The following is an 11,352-nucleotide window of genomic DNA, read 5'->3' as shown; positions in this document are numbered from 1 at the left end:
GAGCCAGGAAGGGGGGGGGGTAACATTTCCAAACAAAATGCCAAAAATGCTTGCCCCCCCTTATAGCCAACCCAAAAAATGTTGCCCCCAAAAAATGCCCCCCAGGGCTCGTACTATATTGCACAGCCCCTTACAGCTCTTCATTCTGAGAAATCACCACACGGCTATTCCAACAATAATCTTCACTCATCCCACTACAAAATAAGCCCAGTTCTTTACTAATAATTGCTTGCTTTCATGTGAGGGAGTAATGATTACATTTAGAATAGCCCATTGTTTTAACATATTACACATCAACACATTGAGGTCACACAATTTGATTGCTTTTGCTATTTCAATATAGTCCTACAGAGTGGGAATATTTTTTTTCCACACAGTATAAGTAAAACATCCCTTAAATACACATGAAACAAAGAAATGATACCAGCAAACAAAGACAATAACAATGGTTCCATTTTAATATGGAACAATTTTTGCCTCTATAAATCTAGCTCACTAGGATCTGAAACATGCTCACCCATTAGTACACTGTTCTTTAACCCCAATTTAGGCTTCTACAGCATAGAATGAACTATGCTTGTTGAATGGAAGTTATTGAACGTTGCCATCGAAGATGAGATTATTTCGTCTGCTCAGCGCCAGAGGTGGGTTAGTGCTATAGCTGCCATGTATAGATGTAAATGTTCACAGGGCAGCTATTGCACCAACTTCTGGCATGCACTAAGCAGTCAATTTTAGCTCACTTTTTGTAGCTTTTTCTTTTGTTTTGCTTCATTTCTTTTGTTATTAAGCAGTTTGGTCTTAAGACTATACTGCAAAGCTTAAATACATTTTTATATGCATATAACTTATCAGTAACATGTGCCCTGATTAATATAATAATATATTAATTTATAATATGTAATTATTTATACTATTATTATATGATCAAGGTTTTCAAGTACTGAGTGATAATATTTAAGATAAATATACTTAAAAACAGTGGTGTAAAGGGGGTTGGTTTGATGGAGGGCGTGACATGCCCAGAACTGAACGATACATGTATTCCTCAATAATTGACCAACTGTATGTTAATCTGTTCAGAAACTTTTACTCTTTTTTTAACTGCTTTTCATGATCAGCAATGCCCATCAAAAAGACCATTTAGTATTTAGAATCAAACCATGCATTTTTGGACCAAAATTTCAATTACCTACCAAAATATTTGAAAAATTACAGAATCTCAACTCTGGCAGAATTTACTACATGGTGAAAAAAGGAAAAAATGTTTTACATTTAACATGTCTAAGATTGCCATGGTCAGGCCCGTACGCAGGGGGTGGGTGCAGCAGCATACCTGCCCAAAAATCAAGAGGCCCACTTTTTTCCAATATAAAAGATCCAAAATTTTGAGAAAAATTGACAAATGGTCCACTTTTTGGCAATAAGGCATTAAAAAAGTCCAAAAAAGGGTAATTTCTAGGGGGATTTAAGTCCACCTTTTACAAAAAAAATCTGTGCAAGCATACATTTGATTTGAAAATGGTATACTTTTGGAAGTGCAGCACCTCCCCAAAATAATTCCTGCATATGAGCCTGTCCATGGTTATATGACTTCTTGATCAGGGTGATATATAATATAATTATCAAAGAATATTTCTACAACTAGTATCATGTGAAAAAAAAAGTTCAGTGATTTAAAGTGCACTGTACACAGGTATAAACACAGGCCTCAGCACACTTTACAAGTGTTGCAGACCCATTACACCACTGTCTGTAAAACTGGTTCATTGACACTTTTGTGAATAAAAGTTGCCATTAAATGACAATTAAATTAAATCACAAAATATATATTTTATATACATTGCCATAACTCATAAGTGTTTCCTGAGACATTTTCTGATTGGTCAAAAGTTAATAAAGTAAGTTTTTGCTAATAACCAGTTTTACAGTTTTAAGTTATATTTTGACACTTTCAAATGACACACGTTTTATTATATACACACCATTTTGTGACCTTTTCTTTCATGTTAAATGTGCATGTGGTGGGGCGTGCATCTTGTATGTTTGCATTTGAGTTTCCTAAGTATGCACATGCATATATTTCACAATACACCAATTCTTAAAAACGACAACAATTTCATAAAAAAAAATGCAACAGCATGTATTGATAGTAAGCAAAATATGTACAAAATAATTTGCCACAAAATATTCCTCTCACATTACATGCACAATCTGCACATTAATCTTGTGGCCTTTTTTTAATGACCCGCATTACATGCAAGTTTGCTTGGGTATAACAGCCGAGATGATGAAATTCAATGATACCATTAGACAGTAAAGACACTCTCAGAGTACCGGTATATTAATCATTTAATCTTGGGTCCTGACCCAGGCCGGGTTGTGGAGAGGTAAATATTGGACTGATTTTCAATGTTTTTTTTTTTTTTTTTAACTTTATAAAACTTCCCAACCTTTTTGGCAAATATTTGAAATCTTAATAGCGTCAAATTTCTACAAAAACTGTCTATGATGCATAACCTGGTGGGTACTAACACCTTTCTTACAATGCATCTGATTGGTTAATAACATGATATAATCATCTGAGTAACTAATCAAATTAGGGCTTTTATTCCCATGGGCACTACTTCCTTTCTTACAGTGCCCCTGATTGGTTACTTACTTGATACAGTACCTCTGATTGGTTAATTACATGATATAATCATCTGAGTAACCAATCAAAATAGAGCTTTATGTCTCTTAGCACTTCAGCCTGTTCATACTATATCTCTGATTGGCTCAATATAGGGGTTGACTTAAAATGTATAATCAATAATCAGAGATCATAAAAGACTGCAAAACACAGCAGAAAAGGTAATTATGAAAAAGATTTAGGGTCAAACTGAAGTTCAATGCTATTTCAAAATGTAAACTTTGCAATACTAGAACATGAACACTATTTACAATAATGTTAGCTAGTGTTACCCAGTGTGCTTAACAGTATGTTTTAACCTTTACTTTTAAAATAGGAACCAAAAAGGCAATCTGCCTTAACAATAAGAAGCTTGGAAATTGTGTTTTCATTTTCCCCCTGAATGAAGTTGATTAAAACTATTGCACTTCCTTTACCCCTTATATCTGGCTAATCCATGTACAATCCTCACTCCTGCTGTGGAAGGTTTTAGAAATATTTTCCACTGGGGGAGTACAACTTTCAAATGGAATTAGCACATTAACCAACTCTATCACCCTCCCTCTGTGAAAGATTCATGTTGAATCTTCATCAGAGAATGTATGACATTCAAATGGAGCAGCCTAATGTGTTCATTCCATTTGTAATTCATACTTCCCATGTGGCAGATATTTACCAACATCTTCCACAGGGGTAGTGAGGTTTGCAAGTGGAAAAGCACATTCATCCAAATTGAAAAAGAAAAAAAAAGTAAAAAAGATGCTCACCAGCTGCTGAGGACCACAAAATGTTAAAGCTTGGACAAGATAAGATTCCAGTTGCAGGTTGCTGTTATGAACTTTGAAGCATAGCCTTATATGTCATGATCTGGTGGTAATACTGATACACAACAACAGCCAAGATCATATCCAGCCTAGAACATAACCCATTTTACCATTGCTTTATTGTTAAACATTGATAAACCAGATCCCAGCTTGTTGATAACATGTTTTTGAGAGCTAGGGCTGTGATATTTATGCGCCAATGTCTTTCCTCAATTTTTCTACTGCTGGAGTGGATTCCCATTTCTGATTAAGTGATATTAACTGAAATGAACAAGAATAATAAATATTATGTTATTTACGCATTGTTATTGCATGAAACCAATTATAAATATGAAGTTAACTTTATGAAGTTAAAAGTCCAAACACAATGTCAATAGTATCATATGAATTGTTACAACAAATCAGACAATGCAAATATGATAACATGTTATAGTTGACATGACATCTGATTTTAACGGAATTCTGTCATAAATAATTAATACCGCTATCAAAATAATATGTAAAGAGCTCAATTCTAAAAGGCAATAAATTGAGTTTTAGTATAAATTGAGCTTTGTGCAAAACATGAAAGAGTATAAAATACACATTTTAACCTTTGTTCCATGTTATTTTCTGTTATGTCAATAAATTTGAATATAATTTACAATTTTTAAGCCAAATGGTTAAGGTGTGGTTCAACATAATGGTATTGTTCATAGGCCAGAAAATATTAAGCTTAATCAATGAAGAGCAACATCCTTATTTAAAAAACAGTTGATTTTCTCAGAACTAAACTGAGCTCAAAAAGAAACTTATAATTTTTCACACGGTCATATCTTGAAATCCTGTCCATCAAATTGAACCAAAATTACACACAGATTTACTTCAATACTCTACTCTTAACACATGTTAGTAACCAAGCAGTTATCCAACTGACACAACAGCAAAATGCACTGACATGGGACCCTGGACCACATTCACAGCCCAGCCCTGTTTCATGAAAAAAGTGTATGAAAAGCAGAAAGCAGCACCGTTTTATCATCTGTGCAAGGATCTTGTGTGCATTCTCACAATTTTTTTGTCCTGGGTGCCAAATGTTGGGTTGTGAAAGTGAAGGAAGTCCAGGAAGCTGTCCCATGACAGTGCATGTTGCTGTTGTGTCAGTTGGCAACTGCTTGGTTACTGACATGTGTTTTGAGTAGAGTATTAAGATAATCCTGTGTGTAATTTTGGTTCATTTTGATTGACAGTATTTTAAGATATGACCTTGTGATTCACAAGTTGTAAAGAATTATAAGTTTCTTTTTGAGCTCAGTTTATATAAAGTGGATATATTATTGCTTTTTGGAAACAAACTATTCATATACTAAACATTTCACCAAATGAAATTGAATGGTAATAATGTATCGTTTCGGTGAATGAAATTAAAACAAAATTTATCATATAATTATCAGTGTCATGATTGGGTGTAAAAGTGTAAAGATTGACCTATGTTATCATTGATTTTGCAGACTTCAATATAAATATGATCACTGAACTTGTTTTGTTAACATAATAATTTCCAGGTCTTTTAAATTGATAATATGTGAAATAAATATGAGGGAGCCAGTTTATGAATAAAAGTTGTTCTGGAAGGGGAAATAATTTCCAACTCTATGGAAGCCTTGCTATCATATTGGAACTCATCCGGATTTTTTTGGCAGGGATAGGCCTACTTAAGACATCGTTTTACTTGTTTTGTTAAAAACTTCCTTTAAAAAGGTTATGAAAGACAAATGCTTTTTACCTCATATTACCTTACATTTGTTACATTTACTTTCACAACAGACCGATTTAAAGTGATACAATATGATTCTGATCAAATTTCAATTGCAAGTTCATTTTTATCATACTCTTTGCCAAATATACAATATCAGTAGAAAATGTCTGAAAGGTTTGTCCTTTTTAAAGCTGAAATAATTAGGAAACATTAAAGAAAATGACTTGCTATCTTGGTTGTTTAAGGTGGCCCTATCGGCTAATGCAAAAATTTAGATTCTCTTTCAATATGTTAAAGCTCTTACCTTGTAGTAGGCATGTCCACTAAAAATTGAAGTACTTTTAAATTGATTCAGACCTAACTTATTGGATGGGAATTGATGAAAGAAACATTTTGGCGTTTAAATAATCTTAATCGGACGTTTCATTCCAGAGATATGGCCTTTCGAAAGTGTCACGGTTTTATATAGGGCTGCTAGAACATGTTAAAAAGTTAAAGTCCAAAAAGGAATACTAACAGAAAGTGCAACTTTAAGGTACTTTTTCTTAATGTATTTATTAACTATCTTATCTGGAACATTATATTTGCTTATAACAACATGAAAATAAGATCATCCTGAAAATTTAATCGATTTTGTTGACATACAACAAAACTATAAGACCTCAAAACCCATGGTTTGTTTGTTGAAACCTCAAGCATGATCATAGATGGCCGCCATGGAAAATATCTCCATAGAGGAGATGAACAATAAGTGCATTATTTCAAATGAAAAGCGGTAGTCTTAAACATTGTTCAATCTTTTAAGGTCAGCACATTTTATCTTCAAAAATTATTATATTTCATCATGGCATAAGTTTGGTAACATTAATCACTACCAATTTTGAGAAATTTGCTCCAACTCAAAGGTTATCTTTACTACATTGAGCAATACACTGTGTGCATGGAAGCCATGATGGTCCCCGGTTTTTATACTCCCTATGAAATGGACATGGTAGTGAGAAGTGCACGGGAAGTGCATGATTTGAGATGGGCATGTAGGCTTAAACATTCTTAAATTTCTTAACATCCTACACATTTTGTCTTCATAAATAGGTAAATTTTATGAGTATGTAAGTTTGCTTGTCTGATTCACTCCAAATTCGGAGATAATTGCGTTTGAACACCTGATGCACGGAATGATGTCACTTCAACCTGTTGTAGTTCTCATCTCATTAAATTTTTCATTAAAAAAAGTTGATCTCTTCATGCAGGAAGGTCCTCTCTATTTACTGACCAAACAGGAAAAAGTTTGGTGAATGTTTTCTGGTGGAATCAGGAATTTCTTGAAACACCCTGATATAGGCCTACATTTGGATCAAAACAAGTATGTACGCCATTTAACATGCCTGGGATTTCTTGTATCGATCAGTTTCTCCATAGACAATACGTGTGTGAGTGCACACACACAGTAAATGAAAAATCGTTCTAGTGGAAACTGTATTGAGAGTGGGCATCCCTACTTGTAGATTACAAAACTGAAATTTTGTTTCAATCGGACATTCGGTTCTCAAGATATGGCCTGTCAAAATGGCGCGAAACCAACAAATTGGCAACAACTTTCTTTTTATTTTCTATATTTTTGACAAGTCCAGTTGCCAGGTAATTTTCTAATTATATATGCATGAATTATGCAAAGTAAAGAGCATGGACTTTCACATATTTAAATTAGAAAAAAATCTATATCCAATAGTGCTACCTTAATGCTGGAGCTCTAATATTACATTTTTAAAATTAATTCAAAATTGCTCTGATGTATGTAAAACATTACAAATATGGTAAAAAATCAGGGTTGAAAAAAATTAACCAAATGCAAAAAGATAGCACATTGTGGTTTTAAAAACCATTCAAGTAATATGCCTACCTAATATTAAAAAACATCCTCAAATTCAATTTATTTTGATATAGCACCAATATGAATGGACAAATAATAGCTTTTACAGTATTATGAAAAACATGATAATGGTTTAAATTAAATAATTTACTTACCTTTTGTGGTTCTGAGGGGTCTATTTTTTGCCATGGGTGGGGGTTCCTTCTTCTCATAACCCTGTTATAGAAAAGAAAAATACAATAAATTTCCTTGCATTTTAAAGAAAAAATAATCATTAATTTCTTTGCAATTTTGATATTGCTTTTTATTTGGATCAACTTTTTATTGTTTATCAAGTGTGGAATGGTTTTAATTGCCTGTTCCATTATGTATCCTTACATACAGATCAACCAACCATTGGCGGCGTCAAACTGTTGCCCCCCCCCCAGAAAAAAACCCAAAATTACGAAAATTTCCACTTTTTGCAGTAATTTTGCGCACAATTCGTTGATTTTGCCCCCCCATGAAATTCACTTTGCCCCCCTAATGCCCCCCCTGAAAAAAAATTCCTGGCACCGCCACTGCAACCAACATATTCACTAAGCTGCACAGTGTATGAGCCCAACCCCCTCAAATGGGGGGAGGGGGGCTGCACTGCAACCATAGATGGTTGACATCATGGGGTAGGGCCTACACAAAAATGCATGATGGCAATTGAACCAGAGTAGCTTTTGGCAGGAAAAGGCCATCGAACTTTACACAGGGTCAAATATCAACAATTGAAAACAAAATGTATAGTTTGACCTATCTATGATGTACTGTTCTTGAGCTATTTACAAAAAGATCAAATGTCACATATCTGGCTCTATGGGGGTCAAAAATATAAAAATGCTCCAATTTTGACAATAGAAGAGTCAAAATGTTCAAACAATAATCAAAATATGATTGCACGAATAGGATGTTCAAAGTTTGTAACACAGCAATTTACCACTGATGCCTATACTGACCATGACCTATTTTGATGCATCAACTTCAACTATGGACATTTGGGTTTTGAGCAGACACTTTTGCAAAGGAACTTAGGGAGTTAGGCAAAACTTGTAATATAGGCAGAGGGAGTAAGGTCACTAAATAGATTGGATGTCTAGGGGAAAAAACAAAAATACTTACGCAACATCTGATTTCTTGACTATGCTGTAACCAACAAAGCCGAAGGCAAGACAACACACTGTACCCATGATACCAACAAGAGGGAGTAACTGAAATAAAAACAATAGCACACAGTCATCAATCATTGTCCCATCATCATCATCTTCGTACTCATTTTCATCATCACCATCACCATGATTGCTGCAATACATGTTTTTGCACAGAGTTAGTACAAGCATGGAAATAAGAGAATATAAAGATTCTTTATTTCCATGGTACAAGATCCCGGGCTTGGATTATTTTCACCTCCAACTTTCAAGTTCAACTCAAGCGCCCATATTCGGAGTTTGCGCCCCCTTTGCACCATTTTCATTCTTTTTTTAATTATCGGACTATAAATTGTAACAAACGCTGCAGTTAAAGGCAGGCGATTAAAGGATTCTAAAATTTAGGCTCAACATTGAAATTAAATGATAAAAAAAAAAAAAACGAACGAAAAAAAAAATCAAGCGAGAGCATCACAGTATATTAATTCAAAAGAGGTCGATCAAAATCGGGATTGTTCCCAAAAATGGAAAAGTAAAAGGGAAACATAAATGGCGGGAAAATGGTAAGGAAAAGAGAAAATATACAAAAATGGTGAAAAAAATAATTCCGGAGAAAATAAAACCTTGTAAATGGAACACAATTAGGACAAAATAATAAGGTATTAAATGAACTTACATCGTAGTTTCGTCTGTTAATTCTGCCGAGCAAACCAGTTGGACCGAAAGCCATTGTTACAAAGTTCTTCTTGATTCACCTCCGAGAAAACTGTATGAAAGTTTTTGGGAAAAATTACATTAATTTTCAAACGTTTTGGATCTCAATATACGTTAAACTGAAGCTGATTGGTATCTAGTACTACTATTATAATTTCAGAAATGCCACTCAGTTTCACTCAAAAAACCTGAAATTGATGAGAAAAACCTGAAAAAACACGTGAATACAGGACAAAAAGACCCAAAAACGCGGGAATTTGGACTCACAAAAAACCTGAATTCAGGCTAACCTGAAAAATGACATCTCTTTTTACTTTGTTTGTATTGATACGAATTGTACATAATTATTATACAAAATGCTTCAACAACAATTATTAATTGTAAAAGATGTTACAAGTTTAGTTTCAGTGTGTTACTAATGAAAGACGTTCGAAATATTATTAATTAATTAAAAACAATATAATTAATTATGATAAAACACTTACCAATAAAATCAACAACAGGTACACAATTTTAGCTTCTCAGTAAAATCCTTTCAAAAGATGATATTTCCCGACAGTAAAATGTAGTAAAATTCACTATATTCCTTTGGTGTGATTCGTTATCTGTCCAGTGACGTTGTGGGAGTTCAAACACGCGCGGGTTAATTATAAACCAAACGGCGAAATGCGTACGTGCAGAATTGCACGTAGTATCTCCCTATTTTAATATTTATGCATCCAGTCATGATTGGTAAAACACCGGCCGGCATTTCACTATGAGAATCGAATCTACCGGCGTAGTAGTAAAAGCGGATGTGGTTTCCGTGGTTAACGTCATCCAGTGTTTGCACACCACCTTGGCAGAATAATGGGATGTGAGATGAGTTTTATTTGCACGTTCGCAGTGTTGTGGGAGGTTCTCGTCATGAGCAGGCTCGTCATGAGGATGATTTTAATGAATTGATGAGAGGGGACGTGTTTGTTTATGGCCAATGTAAAATCAGCATTGTAGCAGTTTTCGCTCTTTTCTAGCCGCTTGTTCTTTACCAATAGGAAAAAATGAGTCCCTCAACCCCCCTAGAGAACCATAAAAAGACATTAATTATTTTGCATTTATAGCTTTAGACATTTGATTATTTTATTGAGTTTTCACCTAGGCAAGTCGGGTGCAAGATAACAAAATAATGAAATATCCAAAGCTAACGCTAATAGGTTCCCTGAATGTTTTGCTAAAATAAATAGGCATAAATAAATTAATGATATGAATAAATAAACGAGGGGGGGGGGGGGCGTGATGGAGTAAAAGCTCGTCGATGTATGTAACCCTCGGACCATCATATGAACCTCGAAATAAAAGTATGATAAAGCCAATCAAAGTGATGATTTAACAAATCTTTTATTTTAATACTACAGAAATTATAAAAATAATTTTGGAAACACAAAACGTAAGTGACTTAATATTATACGCAATGTATAATTATTGTATTTTTTAAATTGGAGTCAAATGTCATTAAGGGATCACTTCCGGTCAGAGACGAAATACCTTATACATGCAGTAGTATTAAATGATGTTCAGGTTTCACTCCTTCACGAGACTGTCGGAGCGTGCGGCAAGATTAGGGAAAGCGTCACACATTGTATAGAAACACTTGCAAAAAAATCCAAGATGGTGTGCTTTTACTACGAGCAGGCATGAATGAGGGGGCGTGGTTGCTTTTAGCATCAGCGCACGTGGGTCGGTGATAGTGAACAACGTCACTGTTCATTCATAAAAATAGCACAATAAAGAGAAAGTAATTCCCGCGGTTCACAGGTTTCTGGAACATTCAGTTCTTTGTTTCCGTGAAAGGAATGATCGTTAATAGCTATTGTTTGGGGAGGGGGTATTCAGTAAAAATGTACCGAAAACAGTCGCATTTTCAACCTTTTGGTATACATGGTATATCTTGACTCATACATAGTCAAATGTCAATGACTCCTTTTTCTGACTCCCAATTTTAGTGGATGGATAGAGGTTTTGACCAGTGGCGGCGCCAGGATTTTTTTCGGGGAGGGGGGATGAATTTCAGGGAGGGGGGGATTGGCAAATTATTGGCAAAAGTGGAAATTAACGTGGGGGGTTGCCTTAAAAGTGGGGGGGGCAAGACAAATATTTGGGGTGTGTGAAATGCCCCCCGTAGCGCCGCCACTGGTTTTGATTGAAATTTAGGCCTACTAAATATTTCCGGAAAATGATATTAATTTGGCTAAATTTGATGGAAAAATTGGTGTAGTAGTGATGGGTCCCCTTTCAAATTCGACACCTGCTTTCATGAAGTCCAAATTCCCGCACTTTTCTTTATTTGCAACCCGTTTTGGAGGCTTTTGGCCCAGAGTTAC

General features: G+C 34.7%; 1 protein-coding gene across 1 annotated transcript; it reads right to left on the bottom strand.

Annotated features, from left to right (window-relative positions):
* Positions 1 to 380: 380 nt before the first annotated feature.
* Positions 381 to 9,755, bottom strand: LOC140142102 (normal mucosa of esophagus-specific gene 1 protein-like). The gene is made up of 5 exons (XM_072164061.1): positions 9,478 to 9,755; positions 8,955 to 9,044; positions 8,253 to 8,341; positions 7,259 to 7,319; positions 381 to 3,756 (listed from the first exon to the last, which is right to left on the bottom strand). The coding sequence occupies exons 2-5, from the start codon at positions 9,006 to 9,008 to the stop codon at positions 3,685 to 3,687; spliced, it is 276 nt and encodes a 91-aa protein (XP_072020162.1). The 5' UTR covers positions 9,009 to 9,044; positions 9,478 to 9,755; the 3' UTR covers positions 381 to 3,684.
* Positions 9,756 to 11,352: the final 1,597 nt, after the last annotated feature.

Source organism: Amphiura filiformis, chromosome 20, assembly GCF_039555335.1.
Source record: "Amphiura filiformis chromosome 20, Afil_fr2py, whole genome shotgun sequence".
Taxonomy (NCBI): Eukaryota; Metazoa; Echinodermata; class Ophiuroidea; order Amphilepidida; family Amphiuridae; genus Amphiura; species Amphiura filiformis.
This window is presented reverse-complemented; position numbering and strand designations above follow the sequence as displayed.